General features: G+C 35.0%; 1 protein-coding gene across 2 annotated transcripts; it reads right to left on the bottom strand.

The window, feature by feature from the left end:
• Positions 1–1,818: 1,818 nt before the first annotated feature.
• Positions 1,819–20,722, bottom strand: clic5b (chloride intracellular channel 5b). 2 transcript variants are annotated; one of them, XM_055186679.2, is made up of 6 exons: positions 20,070–20,722; positions 7,687–7,796; positions 6,005–6,130; positions 5,756–5,862; positions 4,857–5,041; positions 1,819–2,473 (listed from the first exon to the last, which is right to left on the bottom strand). In XM_055186679.2, exons 1-6 carry the CDS (start codon positions 20,613–20,615, stop codon positions 2,309–2,311), a joined length of 1,239 nt encoding a protein of 412 aa, XP_055042654.2. In that variant the 5' UTR covers positions 20,616–20,722; the 3' UTR covers positions 1,819–2,308. The 2 variants fall into 2 exon arrangements, with proteins under 2 accessions (XP_055042654.2, XP_055042655.2); XM_055186680.2 differs by lacking the exon at positions 20,070–20,722 and adding an exon at positions 13,809–14,024.
• Positions 20,723–21,094: the final 372 nt, after the last annotated feature.

Genomic DNA, 21,094 nt, shown 5'->3' with positions numbered 1-21,094 from the left:
GTATTGATATGATGTATTTGCCACACTGCATTGCCATTCAAGGCATATAATAAATGTGTTTGATTACTCCTTATTTAGTACACTCAAATTTTTTTTTGTTTTTTTCAATGCAGTTGGGTCAAAAAGGGACAAACTCCAGCCATTGGGTCAAATTACTGCAGAAAATATTTATATTTGACCCAACAATGGGTTAATACAACGCAGCATAGTTATATTATCATCCCTTTTTGTAAATAACCCCAAATTTTGTGTATTGTGCACCTTAAAAATTAAAACCTTGAAACAAAAAGGAAAGTAAATTAAACTAGACAGCACTTCACTTAAGGAAAAGTGCATATAAAATTAAACTATGATGGTTCAAACTCATTTCCTGTATTTTTTCCAGTGAACTCAAAAATAATTTTTGAAAAACTGTTGCCATACAATATCAGCTCATATAATGGTCATTCAACAATAAAAATATATGTATTTGTGTAATGTTGTGTAAAAAAACCTTTGCTGCGTCCGACATTATGTCCTATGACAGTACGTACTGAATTAGATGGCGTACCTTTTGCTTTAACAATAAAACAGTACGCACTGTATAGTATGTGTGGGTGCATTATGAATACATTTCGGACATACTGTATCCGCCATGTTTTCCTAGTCATGTGACCCGAATGTCTTTGACCTAACGTCAAATGACGTAATCACAACAAATGCTATCACACTTTACTTCACAAGGATTTCTCCGTATCTAAATCACTTAAAGAGCGGCCATATTTATATTTCCGGCATTTTACCTTTTTGAATTTGGCGACTCCTCATCTCGCTCATGGGATAGTAAAGTGTCCATGGAATGCACACTTTAACATCTATACGGAGGTAGAAAGTCATCCGGATACTTTTCGCATACTTATTTTCGCCTACTATACTTTATGGAAGAAAGCGATTTTTTGGAGACAGCGCTTGTGTATGTGGGACATCGATGTGATTGATGTTACAATAGCATTTGTGTAGCACTCAATTATGTTTCTGTTATGGGTTTTATTCCAAAAAGAACATTGTGTTACTTTGAATGAAAAGCGTTTGGATGTGCCATTTTTTTTTTAAAGCAAACTCAGGTTAGACGCAGGCTTTAAAGGGGACATATCATGAAAATCTGACTTTTTCCATGTTTAAGTACTATATTGTGTCCCCAGTGCTTCTATCAACCTAAAAATGTGAAAAAAAGATCAACCCAGTAACTTAGTTTTGGTAAACCATTCTCTGCAAGCATGTGAAAAAATAGGTCATTGAAATTTGGCTCCCCTTGTGATGTCAGAAGGGGATAATACCGCCCCTTAATCTGCACTATCCAACCATGGCACTGACATTTAGTGCAGAGATCAACTCATTTGCATATTAAAGGACACACCCAAAGACACCACATTTTTGCTCACATCTACAAAGTGGCAATTTTAACATGTTATTATAAATGAAAAGTTTCGTTGCAAAACGAGATAAATCTGTTTTTTTAATTTTTCAGAAATCTCGTTTTTTGGTTGTGCATTTCAATTAATTTCAATGCAACTGCAGTTGGTTTGTCTTGATTTAAACCTCCATAAAACAAAATAATAACATGATGACATAATAATACACATGTTTTGACAAAAATGTTAAAAATTGGATTTATCTCGTTTTGCAACGAAACTCTTCAAATTATCTATATGATATTTTTGGCTAAAACTTCACATGTATTCTGGAGACACCAAAGATTTATTTTACATCTTTAAAAAGTCTTGTGAAATGTCCCCTTTAAGATAACCAAAAGAATAATTATGTCGGCCTGGAAAGACATGAGGGTGTAAATAATGACTTGCGTTTATTTTTTTTGTTCCTGCTGCTCAGATTTGATCTTTTCATTTATTACACACACAAAAATTGATGCAACTGAAAGCAAATAAACTGTCAGACTGAGCAGCAAAAGCTAGATTTTAAGGGAAGACTAAAGCTAAGCATGTTCAATGTATGACTGATAAAAACAATTACACAAATGATATAATAATAGGAGAATGGGAATAAAACAGGAAGATATATTGGGAAAAATATGAAGTGCGCCTCTTTAAATCGAGACACTTGGGAAAATATTGACCGTCTAGATTGGTATTTTAGATTCACATCCGAGTCACTGGACAAACAACACTTACGACGTGGCCTTTCAATACCAGTGACGGATCAGGGCCTTGAATGAATGGTGTAATAACTTATTTGTTTTGAATTACATGGCAAACAGAGTCTTGTCGGATAACCATACCACAGGTCAGGCTGTGTTTTGCTGTTCATTTATTTATTTGGCCAGCCTCTTAGCCACATCTTTATATGCTAATTCGATCTCACTGTCAGCCGCACACGTGTTGGTGAACTCCTCCTGTGCGTACGCGCTGTTCAAGTAGCGCCACACGCCGGTCAAATCACTAGGGATGTCGTAGTTCCGATATTTCTTGGCAACGACCTTCAAAATATGAATGGACAAACACAATAATGAAATAATTCAGCTCAATTAGAAATTTTACGTTGCTTAATTTGACTTTGAATGCATTTCCAGCATAAACACCACATGGCACAATGTGTCCAACCATGCACGCCAACTGCTAGGCAACTTTTTGTGGCTCAGTCGGTAGAGCATTGCATTGAGCAGTGCAAAAGATCATGGGTTTGATCCCAGGACACAAATAATAAAAAAAATGTATAGCTAATAATGCACTGCAAGTAACTTTGGAGAATGACGTGACATTAATAATTTTGTGTCCGTATGGTTCAATTAAATGTAAAGGGGTTACAATTTCAAAATAAATTTGCAGATTACTTGCATACATTCTCTTTTTTTGAGGACCAAGTCTAAAATTTCTGGTTTTATTTCATTTTGAAAGAATATTTGGGGGATAATTGCAAAAATGTCAATGTGGTGTAACCGGTCTGAGTCAGTTAGTGTAACTAGTATTTTTTTAAATAAAAATATAAATATATTCATAAAAAAATGTGGAATAAAATATAATCATCTAGTTTAGTGTAAAATATTTTTTAATACGTATATTTTTACATCATTTGTCAAAGATTATTTAGAAAACAGAGCTGTTTTTAGCATATGTCAGGACAAATATTACAAAAACGCTTTAAAATTTCCATTTAGAAATAACTAATAAAATATATATATATATATTTTTTTGTGATGATTATGTTTACATGCCATTAAGGTGGATAAAATATTTAATATTTCTCATTCTTTGGCGCAATTGACGGTTACACCATTTGACATTTTCAGGTCCATTCGGTCTTAACTTTCATAAAAATTGTGCAAATGTAATTTTTTACTTTATAAAATTAACATAAATACATTAATTAAAGTTAACCTGATGCATGCTTTTATACCTAGCCCCTAAGGTGACATTGGAGTAAAAAAATCTAAAGTTTAGTTTAATGTGCTCACGTGAAACTTTCATGTGCTCACACGAAACCTTCATGTGCAGAATTGGGTCAGAGACAAAAACGGTTTGGCAAGAAAATGACGGTGTCCCTAAGGGGACATGGAGAAAAAAGAAATAAAGTTAAATCATAAATCAAATAAACTATTGCATGCGCACGTGAAACCATCGTGTTTAGTTTTGTGTGCGCAAGTGAAACTATCGCGTGCGCACGTGAAACTATCGCGTGCACATGTTAAAGCGAAAGATAAAAAATTAAATAAAGTATAGTTTCGCGTGTGCTCGTGAAACTATCACATGCGCCCGTGAAAGCAAAAGTTTCATGCGTCCCCGCGAAAGTTTCACGTGCGCACGCGAAACTAAACACGATGGTTTCACGTGCTCACGCAGTTTATTTGATTTATGATTTAACTTTATTTCTTTTTTCTCCATGTCCCCTTAGGGACTCCGTTATTTTAAAACAAGTTTTTTTTTAAAGGTTTTCTTGCCAAACCATTTTTGTCACTGACCCAAATATCTGGCTCTTTAAATATGGCTTCAAGACAACATAACAAAAAAATTGAAGTAGAGAAATATATCGGCCAATAATCGGTATTAGATGATATAAGCATTTTTTTCACAATGTTGGTTATCGATAGTTATGGCTGATATATCCTGTCAATCAAAAGAGAACAAGAAAATGAAATGAATTTGAGCTCTATGTATAGGAAATGAAAAGAAACATCACTAATTTAATGTTCAAAATTAATGGTCATTGTATGAATGAATAACATTCAGAAAATGTTATCTTTAGAATTTAGTTAATGCGAGTTAAAGGTGCAGTGTGTAAATTTTAGCAGCATCTAGTGGTGAGGTTGCGAATTGTAACCAACAGCTCAATCCACATCGCTTTTGAAATGAATAGAGAACATGTTAGCGTCAGAGACAAAAAAGTTTTTTAAAGTCTGTTAAGGGCTTCTGTAAAAACATGGCGGCACAAAATGGCGACTTCCACATAATGTGCATGTAAATAAAAACGTCTCATTCTAAGGTAATAAAAACATAACGGTTCATTATAAAAAGGTCTTTATACACCCCTGATAATATAGTTTTGTAAATTATTTTGCATTTCTGTCAAGAGATCCTTCGAAAAATTACACACTGCACCTTTAATATAACCACCAAACTATCGGTATCGGCAGATATCAGTCAGAATAATCGGCTATCAATATTAGTAGGAAAATGTAATATCGGTGCATCCCCGGGATGAATTGTAGCTCAATAGGAAGCACATTGTGTTAGCAGCACAAAAAGTCATGGGATCGATTCCTCTCAAATATACATACTGATCAAATGTATACCTTGAAAGTCACTTTGGATAAAAGCATCTGCCGGTTGCATAAATGTAAATGTCCTCTATCCAGCTTAGCTCACCTTCACTATGTGCAGTTTCGGCAGCAGGTTGCAATCTGCCAGCGTGAGTTCGTTGCCATCCAGGAACCTGCGGCTGGAGCTTTGCTCCTCTTCTTCTGTGCTGTCGGCATCGATCTCATCAGGCAGAGGACTGTTCAGATATTCATCCAGCTTCTTCAGGGCTTTTGTCAGAGCCTTCTCCAGAGCTAACAAAACATCAGACGCGTTTAACAGCCAAACATATTGAAAACTACTGATGTGCATTATATCGCTATCGGCCAATACGAATGTTTTTTTAATATTGTATTGCGGCCAATATTGAAATCACATAACAGAGTTTATTTTTTCCACTTGTTGAGAACTAGAGACGTCAGCCAATATCGCAGGTTTTTCTTTTTAAGTCTGATGCTTATTTGGCAAATTCTTTGTATACTACACAATTATCCAACCCATGCTTGGATAAATATTGGACAGAACTTATAAATAAACCTGGTTAGTCACCATAAGTTGAAACACCCCAGCATAGGTTGATTCTGGACCATATTTACCCATCCATGCACCCATTAATTTTGTAAAATGCAATAAAATATTGTTTTTCTTGTACCTGATTATCCCAAAAGCATGCATTTAAAAACAAATTTGCAATGCAATATAATGTAAGACATATGCATAACTCAAAATATTATTTTCAGCCAAAATCTTTATATTTACGCATCCATACTAGAAAGTAAATATTGAAATGAGCGCTGGTCAGAACAGCTCGACTAAACGTCCAAACTCGATGCATTGATATTAAGCTTGTTTCCTGCATTATAAAGCTAACAGTGTCCAACTTTGCCCAGCTTTAGTATACAGAGCAAAAAAAAAACAGTATATCCATTCATTCATTCCATCAGTATGATCCACTTTGACATGCATACCTATATTGGCATCTGGCTTTGTATTTTTTATGAAAGCCGAGAACTTTGCAAATATGTCATTCCCAGCTGTGTTTGACTCCCTGTGTCTGGCTGCAAGTTTGGGGTACCTTAGGCACAAGTACAAAAAACAACAACATGTCAATATATTGTGTACAATTCATAATAATTTAAGGTGATGTTTAATAAGATATTCTTTAAAAAACTGGACGTGTAGTACAGTCGTGATTTATGAAAATGAAATGAACTTACTTTGGCGGAGCCAAAACCTCCTCCAGGAACTCTTCGATCTTGTTAATGTCTGTCTTCACCTCACCGTTGTAGGTCAGGAATGGCGGATGTGTGCCTGGGGCCAGATTATGCAAATCGGCTGGTTTCCTGAATAAATATGAAATAATATATATTCATTTCTTAATTTTATAACTCAATCACTGTATTAAAGAGGAAATGTAATGAAATTAATTCGTAAACGTATTTTTTCTTTCCATTCCGCAATGGATTCAGTTTGAAATTGTATTTTTCTACTTCAAGGTTACATAGGCAAGTTGGCTTACAATATTTAAAGGGGACATGTCATGAAAATCTGACTTTTTCCATGTCTATAATTGGGTCCCCAGTGCTTCTATCAACTTAGACAATGTGAAAAAGATCAACCCAGTAACTTAGTTTTGGTTAACCATTCTCTGCAAGCATGTGAAAAAATAGGTCATTGAAATGTGGCTCCCCTCGTGATGTCAGAAGGGGCCCCTTAATCTGCACTATCCAACCACAGCACTGCCATTTAGTACAGATATGAGCTTATTTGCATTTAAAAGGACACACCCAAAATGGCACATTTTTGCTCACACCTACAAAGTGACAATTTTAACATGTTTAATAAATTATCTAAGGGGTATTTTGAGCTAAAACTTCAAATACATACTCTGGGGACACCAAAGATTTATTTGACATCTTAAAAAAGTCTTGTATATAAATCTTTAGTATCTTAAAAAATTATTGTAAATAAATCTTTGCTATCTTAAAAAAGTCTTGTAAATAAATCTTTGCTATCTTAAAAAATTCTTGTAAATAAATCTTTAGTATCTTAAAAAAGTATTGTAAATAAATCTTTAGTATCTTAAAAAAGTCTTGTAAATAAATCTTTGCTATCTTAAAAAATTCTTGTAAATAAATCTTTGCTATCTTAAAAAATTCTTGTAAATAAATCTTTAGTATCTTAAAAAAGTATTGTAAATAAATCTTTAGTATCTTAAAAAAGTCTTGTAAATAAATCTTTGCTATCTTAAAAAATTCTTGTAAATAAATCTTTAGTATCTTAAAAAAGTCTTGTATATAAATCTTTAGTATCTTAAAAAATTCTTGTAAATAAATCTTTAGTATCTTAAAAAAGTCTTGTAAATAAATCTTTGCTATCTTAAAAAAGTCTTGTAAATAAATCTTTGCTATCTTAAAAAATTCTTGTAAATAAATCTTTAGTATCTTAAAAAAGTCTTGTAAATAAATCTTTGCTATCTTAAAATATTCTTGTAAATAAATCTTTAGTATCTTAAAAAAGTCTTGTAAATAAATCTTTGGTATCTTAAAAAAGTCTTGTATATAAATCTTTAGTATCTTAAAAAAGTCTTGTAAATAAATCTTTGGTATCTTAAAAAAGTCTTGTATATAAATCTTTAGTATCTTACAAAAATCTTGTAAATAAATCTTTAGTATCTTAAAAAAAAGTCTTGTAAATGTCCCTTTTTAAACAATAATAATAATGTGAAATGACTTCATACTGAACACAGAAGACTGAAATCTGGTTAGATGTATATTTTTTAAGGTTTATCCATATCAAACATCAATCTTATTTAATACCATGAATGCATGGCTGTTGTTACTGACATAATAATATTTTTTTTTTGTAATTCCAAACTCGTATGATGATTAATCCTCACCTCTTCAGGTCAACAGTGGTGACATTGAAGACCACACCTTTGAGCCAAAGGATCATGAAGATACGCTGAGAGAAAGGACAGTTCCCAATGCTCTCTCCATCACAACCAGCCTTTACAAACAAAAACACATCATCATTATCTGTCATGTACACTCCGTATACTTTGTGCTTTAAAAGATAAGACTGTATTAGAAAGTGTCACAGCGCCCCCTGCTGCTGTTTTGCTGTTTTCACTAAAATAAATTATAATGCCTTCAGCATTGAAAAGATCAATTTCATTATTGATCTCATATTACATTTTACATTACATTTCATGTGGGAGGGACAATGCAATGTTTTGCAAAAAATTTACTTTAGCTTTGGTTTGGTTTTTTTCACTTTTATTTTTAACTGTTGTAAACACTGAAGATGACTCCTGTGAATTTGTTAATGTGTTTTTTGATGTGTTTTGGTTAAGATGTTGAACAAAGAGCACTGAAAAAAATGATTCATTGAATTTAATCTATTTTTTTAAGGTAAGTGGTTGCAATCAATTTATTTACGCTACATTTAAACAAAAGTTTTATATTTTATTTTACTTTACTAATCTTTTTTGTTTAAATGTAGCTTAAATCAATTGATTGCAACCACTTACCTTAAAAAAATTTATTAAATTCAATGAATAATTTTTTTCAGTGAGTGTTTTAGAGGCATGAAAGTACATTTCTTCATCTAATGTTTTTTTTTTCGATTTCTGAATTGGGTATACAAGTCACCAAATCCAACTTTATATTATTTTAATCACGTTACCTAAAAAATAAAACCATTTTGAAACATACAGTATCAGCAACTCCTACACTGAAAAAAATGATCCATTGAATTTAATTAATTTTTTTAAGGTAAGTGGTTGCAATCAATTTAGTTAAGCTACATTTAAACAAAAAAGATTAGTAACGTAATATAAAATATAAAACTTTTGTTTAAATGTAGCGTAAATAAATTGATTGCAACCACTTACCTTAAAAAAATTATTAAATTCAATGAATCATTTTTTTCAGTGTACACTGTAAAAAATACTTTGCTGTCTTAAAATTTTTTGTTGAATCAACTCGGATTTACAAGTCATTTCAACTTACTATTATTTATCTTGACTAGAGATGAGTTGTTATAACTACAGGTGAGTTGTTATAACTTATAAAATATAGTTGAGAAAAGTCAACTTAATTTTATAAGTTGTGTCAACTCATCTCCGTTGACATTTTAAGGCAGCAAAGTATTTTTTACAGTGTAGTAACTGATAGCTGGGATTGAATAATTTTTTTTACAACAACGCCTCCAGTATACAATGATAATGAAATAAAAACAATATAAATACTATTCATCAAAATGATAACTGTTGATACAATATCAAGGAAAATAACTCACAATTATGATTTTGTGTCTTAATTGTGCAGCCCTTTCAAAAATATATATTTTAATGCATTGATGCATAATACAAGGATGGTTAGATGAAGGATAGATGGATGAATGTGTGGATATCTATCTATTATAGGCAGATAAATAAACAATATCCATCTTTAGTATACAGACAGACATTTTATTGAATTATTTGTGTTTAAACTAAATTATCTAGCAGGTGTTACAAAAAAAAACTCTGTTTCTTACAATGAACCCCACCTATGGGATAAGTTGTAACGTTTGCACTCCTGTCACTTTCGGTTTAATTGTACGATAACGATAGGTCCCACAAACAAACTTTAAGTGTTGATTTGTAGCATAAATGTGTGTGTTAATTGTGTACAATTTTTGAATGATAGAGCCGAAGCCCTATTGTCCATACTGTACTGCAGAAATGACAATAAAGCAACTCTGAATCTAATCTAGTGCGTCCCTTGCAGTACCACCTCAGTTCCTCTAGAGGGCATCGATGTCAGAATTACTGGCGCAGTACCCTTTAAAAGCACACCTTTGCACCTTAAGAGCTCATTTTAGTACCAATATGTATTCATTGCATATTTAGTGCATATTAGTATCTCAAAAATACGTACCAAATGTATACATATTTGTACCTAAAATTGTACATATTAGTTATTTAAAGTGTACTGATAACCCTGTTGGATGATAAACATCAGTCTATTTTATTAAATTCCTCATTATTGATAGTGGCAAGTCTCATTTTTGATAGTAACAGGACTCATTTCTTGAATGACTCTGTATCTTTAAGTCACGCTGAACTGAATCACATTGATAGCGTCACCGTACATCTCTGCAGTAGAGGAGATCAGGTGTCCTAAGAGCAGCTATAGCTTACACTGCCACACAATACTCAGAGCAATATGAATTATGCACATTGCATTCATTAACCGCAATGCTGAATGCATGCCGAATACATGGGGAGGTCAATATTATATCACCACTGCTATTGAAGTACACGCTATACATTATATTGTATTGTTTAGATCGGGACACTTTAAGTTCTCACTTATCTTTTATTCATGTATCAGTTGTTTACAGTGTTTCTCATAGGTTCCTTAAGATATAAGCTTTTACAATAGCGTACTCCTCTAAACAATAAATATTGTGTATACCCATGTGGACAAACATAGACTATAGTCACACAAACTATACTGTTAATACTATTAAAATAACATATTATATGTTATATATAATGTTATCTCAGATAAAAAGGTACAAAAGCTGTCACTCGGGCGATACTCTTTCAAAAAGCACACTTTTGTACCTAAAGAGTGCATATTAGTACCATACTGTTATCAAATATATACATATCTGTATCTAAATGATACTTATTAGGGCATTTTTTAAAGGATAGTGCCCTGGTGGCAGCTTTTTTTGTTTTTCTGAGAGGGTAGCAAACCAACCCGAACCAGTGGCAATTTTTTTAACCCGACTGCTAAAGGTGACAGATAAAAGTAATACAGACAGATAAAGGTGAAACGTGCATCTTGCCAGAGAGACTCAGATAAACTCCGCCTTTGATCACCACGACAGGCCTGTGCCAAGGTATTCAGTGGGCAAGAAAAGCCTGGCCTGCCCTGGCAGACACTGGCACGCCCACTTGTGGCCCGGTTGTGCAAACACGGCTAATGTGTACCTTTGACGTACCAATATATATGTACCAGTGACAACTTTCGTACTTTCATGTACCTTTTATCTGAGAGATGTCTGTACCCTAATATGTGCCCACATAAATTTTCTTCCTGCATGAAATAAAATAGAGCAGTGGTCCCCAACATGGTGCCCGCCAAGTTGCCCGCCAAAGCACATTCTGTTAATAGCATGAATTTTGAGATTTATTTATTGCATATTTTTACATTAGCTTGCTTTCTTTAATGTATGTTAACATTTTAAACATTTCAACAAGTAAAATAAAATAAAATAAACAACGTTTTGAGTAAACTACATCAAAAAAGTAGCCTTCCAGATTGTTTTATCCATTTTGGTAGCCCTTTCTCATAAACAGGTTGGAGACCTCTGGTCTAGAGACTTCATTCAGTCTCTATATTTAATCTGACTGAAGTTTAAAACAAAGAGACGTTAAAGGCGCAGTGTGTACATTTTTGCGGCATCTAGTGGTGAGGTTGCGCATTGCAACCAACGGCTCAGTCCAATGCTCAATCCTTGCATTTAAAACGCATAGAGGAGCTATGTTAGCCGCCACCGGACAAACATGTCATCGTCGGAGACAATTTAGTAAAAAAGTTTGTCCGCTAAGGGCTTCTGTAGAAACATGGAGGCACAAAATGGCGACTTCCATGAAGGGGGACCCTCGGTGTATGTAGATAAAAACATCTCATTCTAAGGTAATAAAAACATAACGGTTCATTATAAAAAGGTCTTTATACACCCCTGATCATATAGTTTTGTATAATATTTTTCATTTATGTCCAGAGATCCTTCTAAAAATTACACACTGTACCTTTAATACGATTTTAGTTGTGATTGAAGACATCACCGGTCACAATCACAATGCTGGATTTCAGATGGTGTGTATAGGGAAATTACAAATACATATTACCAAGAGCATCTTTTCTTTATAAATGTTTTCTCCCCTACGTTATAAAACTGTCAACAGATATAATGAGGATTTGAAAGGCATCATAACACAGTTAGATGAAGCACAAAGGACAACGCTCTTCCTCTTATCAATCATCCGTTCATTCTGGTAAAGTCAACACAGAAATACAGCTGGAAGCAGAACAATGAGCACTAACTATCTAGAAAGTGCACGACAATAGGATGGTTTACTATGGGACAGACTGCTCTGATGGGCAGCAGGACTGTAAACAGGCTGGTGTGTGACATTGATGCATGTGATGACTGATCTACTTATATCCCATACAAAAATAAATCTCAAAATCTGACATATGGCTCTTTACACGTATAGACATAGATGGGTGATTCTCGCGAAATTAGACTTAGGGGTGTCATGAAACATTTTGATAAAAAAGTAAATGATATCAAAATAAGGAGCATATAGTTACAAACATCTCTTTACGTACTATTTTGCACATGATTTCAAATGACATCATACAAACAAATTTTGTTGTTTTTTCCACTTTTAAGCGGAGAATTTTCATTACGGCAATGATTGGATTTGGGTTCTTTGACATGGAAATATTTATAATTTAAAAAATCTAAAAAATAAAAAGCTTCAGTGCATGTTATACTATAAACATGTACAGTAAAGAAACATGTGCTATTTGGTGATCATTGGTAAATGTAGAGACAATAATAAGGAATATAAATGTGTCTAAAAAAAATTTCTCATCCTCCGCAACAATTTTCAACCATTGTTTAAGCCCGCAAGGAACCAACATTTTAAAAAATTGTTTAAAGGGACATAATTGACTGTGACACTCAAGATGGCTACCAGGTAAGCAGTTCTTATTTATTCTTTCCAGATAAAGTTTAAATTTTGTTTGTCATAGTACCTAGACAATTTTTTTGGTCTCATTACCGAAACATGAGTTTGTAAATGCATATATTTAATGTGATATCATGTTGCGGTAATGATAATTTTTGATAATGATAATCTAAAAAATGTAGTGCTGCCTCACGATTAGTCGCAACTAATGGTTTACAGAATTCAAGTTTTTGTTTACATAATATATGTTGGTGTACTGTGTATAATAATTATGTATAAATTCAAACACACATGCATGTATATATTTAAGAAATATTTGCATGTGCATATAAAGTTTTATATTTTTATATAATTTATATTATATATAAATATATATAAATATAAATATTTATTATATAAATATATATTTTTCTTTAAATTATACATGCATGTGTATGTATTTATTCATACATAATTATTATACATAGTACACCAACATACACCATGCAAACAAAAACTTTTATTCTGCAAACGATTAGTCGCGACTAATCGTGAGGCAGCACTAAAAAATGTAAATAATCTATAAGAAAATATTTTTAAAAATCCTCTAAAGATGTGGTTGTAGAATTTCAGACCACAAAACCAGTCATAAGTCGCACGGGTATATTTGTAGCAATAGCCAACAATACATTGTATGGATTGAAATTAGCGATTTTTATGTCAAAAATCAATAAGTAAATTCTTAAATGACCAATTATGTAGTATTATTATGTAATTATGTAGTATGCTATATGTACAAGCGTGTATGTGACAATTTTATTTACAGTATCTGTAAAATCCATACATAAATATGCAGTGTATGGCATTACAGTATATAACTTTTATATGCATTTCTAAATGTTAGATTTCTGCATAGAGGATAATAAAGGAACGCATTGTCACTGTGTATGTTTCCATCAGCTAGCATTTCACAAGCATAACCTCATCATTGTGTCTAATGCAAACACATTGCATGACAGCTGCCCACATCTACATTACTGTTGTGCATTGAGACGGATCTGCTAGAGTCAAAACAAAGTAAATGATGTGAAAACTCACTTTGATCAACTGAGAATATATTTTAAAACTGACCTAGCATAACTATTGGCTTTCAGACACTATACTATCCACAAACAAGTCAAATTCGCAAGTGTCCTATTTAGTTACACTAACTTTATGAATACATCGTACGAGGTAAAGCTTTTTTTCTCCACGCTTCATTAATAAATTTTTCTCCTTACCTTTACAAACAGTTCAATTTCAGATTCCTTGACGTCCCCCATTGTAAAAAAAAATCTGATTTTGGGATTCAGGTAATTCTGGTTGATCTCTGACCTACATCCTCCAAACAGGAACCAGCGGTACCTCTTTTAAATTCTGCCTGCTCTTTTTTTGTATACTGTAGACAGTCGATGGCACCTGCTGTCGTGATATCAGCTCTGGCTCAGATGACAGGTGAATCTAGTTCTAGCCCAAACCGGGCTGATGTAAAGAGAGGGAATAGGTGTGAGGCTTTATTTGGGGGTGGGGTTTGAGTTTGCCCCGCCCACCACACATAGTTCTAATGAGTCTGTGTGACAGATGAGAATACGACAGAACTGTGACTATGACCTTTGGTAGGACTTTAGGTTAAATATACTGTATATGACTCAATATATTCAACCTGCACAAACAGGGTCAGCCATAAAACTATGGAAACATGCAACATTTATGTGTTACTATATGGTCCAGAAACTTGAAGTAGAGGAATGCATGCATTTTTAATGGCTGGCAGGTTATATCTGATCAGTATGAGAACGCCCAGGAGAATAAGATTCCCTGTTTAATATTTGATGAGCTGGCTTTGGTTTATAGTAAGAACTTGCGTCCAAAGTTTTCGGATGTTACTGATATAGACCTGTCAAGTTGGCCACCATCGTAGTTATGAATGGGAAGGATATGCGAATCATTCACAAGTAAACTACTCCAGCACTACAATGTGTGGCCCATTTATCAGGTTCTTACGCTAGTATTGCCTTGAATACTGCAGTACTTGTAGGCAATACTGCAAATACAGGAATGATAACAATTTTTTAATACTGTAATTAAATTTAAAGTCATTGAACCTCGTTAAAGTCATTCATTGAATAGCTGTGTTTATGTCTGTGCTACATAAACTGATTGGATATCAAATAAGTTTATATGAGAAACAGTGACTAATATAGGCTACAGTAGATAAGATTGAAAGGTAATGCTGAGGCATGCTGAATATGTAAATAATTGACTGATAAAACATCATACGTAGGCTAACTAATAACATTTGGAGGATTACTTTACTTTCATAAAAATATCCAGAAATTTTATTCACCCCCATGTTAGCCAGGATGTTTGTCTTTCTTTGTTCAGTCGAAAAGAAATTAAGTTTTTTGAAGAAAACATTCCAGGATTTTCCAGGACTTTAGTGGACCTCAACGGTTTACAGTTTTAATGCAGCTTCAAAGGGCTCTAAACGATCCCAACCGAGGGTCTTATCTAGTGAAACGATCGTCATTTTTGCAAAATAAAAGTACTTTTAAACCACAGCTTCTCATCTTGCACTAGCCGTGTGACGCAGCAACGCGACCTTATGTATTACATAATCACATTAAAAGGTTACGCGTTACATATGTGAAACGCAGACTTGGAGACCATTTTAAACAATAAACTGACACAAAGACATTAATTAGTATCATTTCACATACAACAACGTCGGACGGTCCACTTTCCCAACACTTGTAAAAGCATACGTCAAGTGTGACCTTTTGACATGATTACCGGTACCTAATATGTAAGGTCGCTCTGGCACATCACAAGGCTAGTGCAAAACGAAAAGTTAAAAAGTACTTATTCTTTTTTTATTTTTTTGCAAAAATAACTATGTTTTAGCTAGATAAGACCTTTATGCCTCGGTTGGGATCATTTAAAGTTCTTTGTAAACTTTCCATTACATGGAGAAAAATCTTGGAGTTTTGATTAAAAAAAAATTATTTCTTTTTGACTGAAGAAAGATAAACATAAACATCTTGGATGACATTGGGGTGAGTAAATTATCCCTTTTTTATCAGGAAAATGGAGTCATTCTTTTATTTAATTCTTTCAATATTTTACTATGTTCTTACTAGCCTGACGTTGTCATAGGCAATTCTAGTCAGAATTTGAGTCTGATACCGCTCCATTGAGCTAAAATTATGAGGCGTGTCTCAACCGAAAAATGCCTCTCCACTCAATTGGATAGACCTATGACCAATCAGAGCAACGGAGTATGTGACGTATGTTGAAATGTCGTCTTTTGCAGCCTGACCTACTATGTTTACAACATTTCGTTTAGATCACAACATTAAGTATTTACTAAGTCATACAGTAAGACTATCTCTTACCATTTGTATGTTAGGTGAACTTCATCCACGACGATAGCTACCCATTACGTTGGCTTGAAAAATATCGGAGCCTAGCATGTCCCTCCACTTTTTCTGCAGTTACGATTCCGGGCTTCCGAAAAGAAGCTGGCAACGACCGCTAATTATATCCATCTCATCGTGCACGCCGAGTTGCATCGCCGTGATACCCATTTCAGTTGCTTCTTTAACTTCTTTATGTGCGACCAACTTTTGCCGAATCCCGTAGGAAGGACGGCAAAGACATAAACAAATGCCTTGATCGCATTTCTCTGTTCCTCTTTTAAAATCAATGCTCTGTCGATATCTTTTAGAACAGACTCAATGTCAGAATCCACACATCTGAACTGTACAGCGCAGCCATTCAACACACGCGCTCTTTGGTGACGTGGTTGATACGTTACTGTTGATCATCTGTCCATCATCGTATAAAGCCCGCCCTCACAATTTGATTCGTCGACCAGTTTTGGGACTCTCATAGTAGCTCCTCAACGGAAAAACGCCAGACCGATCTTCCCGTTTTTCAAAATGTGGTGGGCGGGGCTAAGATCGGCTGGCACCCAGGCTATGTTCTTATCTCAAATTAGACAAATTAATACATTCCTATCTTTATTCAATGCATGCACTTAAACTTTGTACAGCGCGTCATGAATGTGTTAGCATTTAGCCTAGCCTCATTCCTTTATTAGGATCCAAACAGGGATGAATGTAGAAGCCACCAAACACTTCCATGTTTTCCCTATTTAAAGACTGTTACATGAGTAGTTACACGAGGAAATATGGTGGCACAAAATAAAACATGCCGATTTTTTTAAGTGGATAAAAAATGAGAACTATATTGTATGGTGGAAGAGCACTTAGTTTGCAGCACTTCGACCTCAGGTGCAGTAATATTGACGGAAGTTTGAGAGAGAGGGGGAGTAGTGAGGAGTGATAATGTTACTGCGCGCCGAGGTCGAAGTGCTGCAAACTAAGTGCTCTTCCGCCATACAATATAGTTCTTATTTTTCATTGCTTAAAAAAATCACCACATTTTATTTTGTGGCACCATACTTACTCGTGTAACTACTCATGTAACAGTCTTTAAATAGGGAAAACATGGAAGTGTTTGGTGACTTCTAAATTAATCTCTGTTTGGATCCTAAGGAATGGATGGGGCTGGGCTGAATGCTGACACGTTCACGGGGCGCTGTACAGAGATTTAGAATGCACACATTAATAAAGATAGGTATGTATTAATTCATCTAAGTTTAGGTAAGAACATAGTAAAATATTGAAAAACGGTGGTGTTTTCCTTTAAGTCCTAACCATGTAAACTTCAATCCACCTTGGCAATGTATGAGATTATAAACTTTTGTGTTTAGATAAGCTTTACTCTGTTTTATTGCTGCTTCTTTATGGCTATATGTGTGTGATCATAAAATTGGAAGAGTTGTTGAAATCCTTTGGGAGTTTCATAAGAACAAAACTTTTATCGGTTCACTGCAACAAACATCTACAGTATGTAGGGCTCTATGATTTCTGCGATGTGGAAAACACGGACGGAATCACAGAATCTAAGAATAAAAAAATTATACTTATTACTATACAACGTGGATTGTCACAGAATTTGGCAAATTTTGGATTCAGTCAATTTTAATACCCATTATAACTCATTTTCTAGTGCTAGTTTTTTTACGTAGTTCCACGTCTGGTTTGGTTGATTGTAAGTAGCACAGTTGTAGTACATTTGCAGTTGCAGTTACAAAGAAAGCCAAACATATAGCCTACAATACAATACATCGGCCTATATGTAATTTTAAAAAAAAACTTTCAATAAATTGTTGTTAAATTGTATTCGTTTAATGTTTTCAGTTGATAACATATTCTTTTTGGTTACTGAAATTTAATTTAAATCCAGAAAAATGAAAACGGAAAACAAGGAATTTGATAATAAAAAAGGGAGTTTGGGAAATTGAATATCATTACAAAAAATAATCCTGTAATTTAAAGGCATAAGAACGAATGAGCGATTGTATGCACTAATAAAACATGAACAAAAACTCTATAAACATAAACACAACATTGATGTCCATCAGCCTAATGCTACGTTTACACCAACCGCTTTTGATGCGTCAAAATCGCGTCTAGCGCGCCTAGTTTGTCGCTTGAACAGTTTGAATGCATTCACGCGTCTAGAGCGAAGTAGACGCGCAGAAAAAGGAAGCATTTGACGGGCGTCAGAGCCAAAATCTGCTCTCTTGTGGGAAGGGCAAGTGCTATGCGGTTGTCTTTTTGCTAGATGACTGATGTTGTTTGTGCATTTATCGAGAGAGTTACCGGTTTGTATTTGGTCACCTTACTACAGGGGGAAAATAAACGCTGCGGTTCGATAAACGTCACGTGACTCAAAAGTGAAATGTGTATTACACCTTACCAGGTTGCTCGATGTCCTCACTGACACTCTTCCAAGCGAGTTCCTTTTTATTCCTGTCTCTATAGAAATAAGAACTTGTGTCGTATAGCTCCGGGTGACTGCTCACGGACAATATCAAGCGTTTCTTCATGTTGAATGAGTGACTCCGGGCGGGGCTGCCGCAACAGCAGCGAGCAGTCTCCTGATTGGTTAACGCGGCGCGTAAATCTGCCAAAGTTTACGTTTTTCAACTCGGGCGTCAGCCGGCAATTCGTGTCAAATGCAAAATGCACAAAAAGCACCATTCACGCGTACCGCGCCAGGCGCTCAACTAGCGCCATTCGCGCAAACTACACGCGCGAATGAGGCGGAATCACGTCTTCCGCGCCAAACGCCTCATCCGCTTCGCGAGACCTGCAGACGGGCGTCAACGCATCTTCACATTGACTTAACATTGAAATCACTTGCGCTTGACGCCTCTACCGCGGCTGGTGTAAACGCAGCATTAAGGTTCTGTGTGTAGATTTAGTGGCATCTGGTGGTGATAGTGCGAATTGCAACCAGCAGCTAAGTTCATAGCTCACCCCTCCCTTTCAAAACGCATAGAGAAGCTACGGTAGCTCCCAGAGGACAAACACATCATCATCTGAGACAATATAGTGACAAAACGCGCTCTGAAGAGCGGTTTGTCCATTGAGAACTACTGTAGAAGCATGGCGGCGCAAAATCGTGACTTCCATGTAAGGGGACCCCCCGTGTATGTAGATAAAACAGCTCATTTAAAAGGTAATAAAAACAATACAGTTAATCATGTAAGATCTTTATACACCACATCCAACATTGCATTTATGTCAAGAAATCCCCTTTAAAGTTACACAGTGCACCTTTAACCCTACAATCACAGTAGCTCAATCTGATGATTGACCCACTGTGCTGTACATAAACTGAAGTGTTCCCCTATCAGAAAGTAAAGAAAGTAGCTATGGGTTCATTTGCTCAGACCTGGAGTTCATTCTGGTTTCTATGACTATACAGACCTGCGGTTAATGATTAAACGGCTGCCATGCAAGCCTTGTTTAAACTTTCCTGTCAGCGAATCTCTAAAGCAAGTGACTGGAGATTTCACTCTCACAGCTGAAGTTAGTTCAGGATATCTACAGACAGACACTGTAAACAAACACAACTTCAGAAACCCTAATAAAGTTAATGACTAAATTAAACTGTAGGCTGAATGAGTCAGCGGATGTCTTTTTGTTAATGTTAGTCCATTTTTCTTAACATTTAATGCATTTCTTGTAAGCACATGAAATCATTAACCTGCTACTACATTGACACGACTGAAACCTTTACCACTCTCTTAATTCTAAAACTAATTGACTTCCATAGTAGGAAAAAATAATACTTTTAGACCTTACCATCTTCAATTCTCTTCAACAAAATACAGAAACTCATACAAGTTAAGAACAATTAAATGACAGATTTTTCATTTTGAGGTAAACTATCTTTTTAAGAAGTGAACAGATCAGATTAATCTTTAGATTGATGTCTCCGATCAGGCCAAAGGTGAGCAGAAATAAAAGGGCTATCAACAAACACACCCAACTGACCTTCAGACTCCAAATTTACTGCTTTCTTTAATAATAAAAATAATCCAGATGTCATAAATAAATCTGAAATAAATCCACAATCCTTACCTTGACATAAAGCGCAACCTCTGGCTGGTCAGGGTCTGAAACCGTCGTGACCTCCTCCACAGGGTTGTCCTCAATGGTTTTCAGGCTGTAGTCAACTATCTCCTCAGGTTCTGAAGATACGTCATCCTCCTGAAGACTGTATGCCATGAGCAGGTCATCTGTGACCAATAAAGGTTTGTCTTCGTATGGGTCACAAGTGTCCTCTGAAGAAAACTCGTTTTCATCCCCATTGAATAGAGAAGCCCCTACAGGTTCCTCATCTGTGTGGTCTTCAACTTTCTCATCCATGTGCTCTTCAACTTTCTCATCCATTTCGTCTTCAACTTTCTCATCTTGTTCATCGGATGGTGAAGGGTGTCTTTCTTTTTCTTGAGTGGCTTCTCTCGTGTCCATGTATTCTGGAGAGGTCGATTGCGCGGCGCACTCCTCTATCGCACTTTGATTCTCATATATCGGCTCCGGGTCGGGCGCTACGGCGTCATACGGAGTCTCATATAGGTGTTTATCTATGTTTTCGTGTGGTTTTTCTTGGTCGTTTGTGGCCATGATTAAAGCTCCTGTGGGATTGTGGAAAAGTTAGAGATGAGGTTGGAGAGTCGAGCGCTTCGGTCCACGCCTGTTGCTCCAGGAGATGACAGATCACTTATAAATGAACTTTGCTCGATGACTGTCATAAAACGGTTTATAAAAAGTAAGCTGGACTTCAATTATTGTTCTTCGTATCTTATACGACCCAATAAAAATTAATAAGAATTGCGCGTTAAGATTTATTTGTTCTTTATTACATTTGCATAACACTTTGAAAGTAACAAAAAAAATCATATTTTTTAATCACATGCTAACCTAACCTCCCATTATGAAATAAATCACATCTGGTCACATAGTTGTTAATGCTAGTTTATTATGCTTTAACTAATGTTAACAAATGCATCTATCTACGACCACATCATTTATCTCTGTGCTGTTATTATAGATATTTGTTTAATTTGTCTATTATTATTCCTCGTATACTGAAAAATCCAGCT

Source organism: Misgurnus anguillicaudatus, chromosome 18 (genome assembly GCF_027580225.2).
Source record: "Misgurnus anguillicaudatus chromosome 18, ASM2758022v2, whole genome shotgun sequence".
Taxonomy (NCBI): Eukaryota; Metazoa; Chordata; class Actinopteri; order Cypriniformes; family Cobitidae; genus Misgurnus; species Misgurnus anguillicaudatus.
Note: the sequence above shows the minus strand (reverse complement) of the source record. Positions and strands in the feature narration are given on the sequence as shown.

Coding starts and splice junctions, on each gene's coding strand:
- clic5b (XM_055186679.2), bottom strand. CDS start 20,615: ATGGCCACAAACGACCAAGAAAAACCACACGAAAACATAGATAAACAC. Junction 6,131..7,686: donor ACCACTGTTGACCTGAAGAG/GTGAGGATTAAT, acceptor ATATTTATTCAG/GAAACCAGCCGATTTGCATA. Junction 5,042..5,755: donor AAAGCCAGATGCCAATATAG/GTATGCATGTCA, acceptor ATGTTTTGTTAG/CTCTGGAGAAGGCTCTGACA.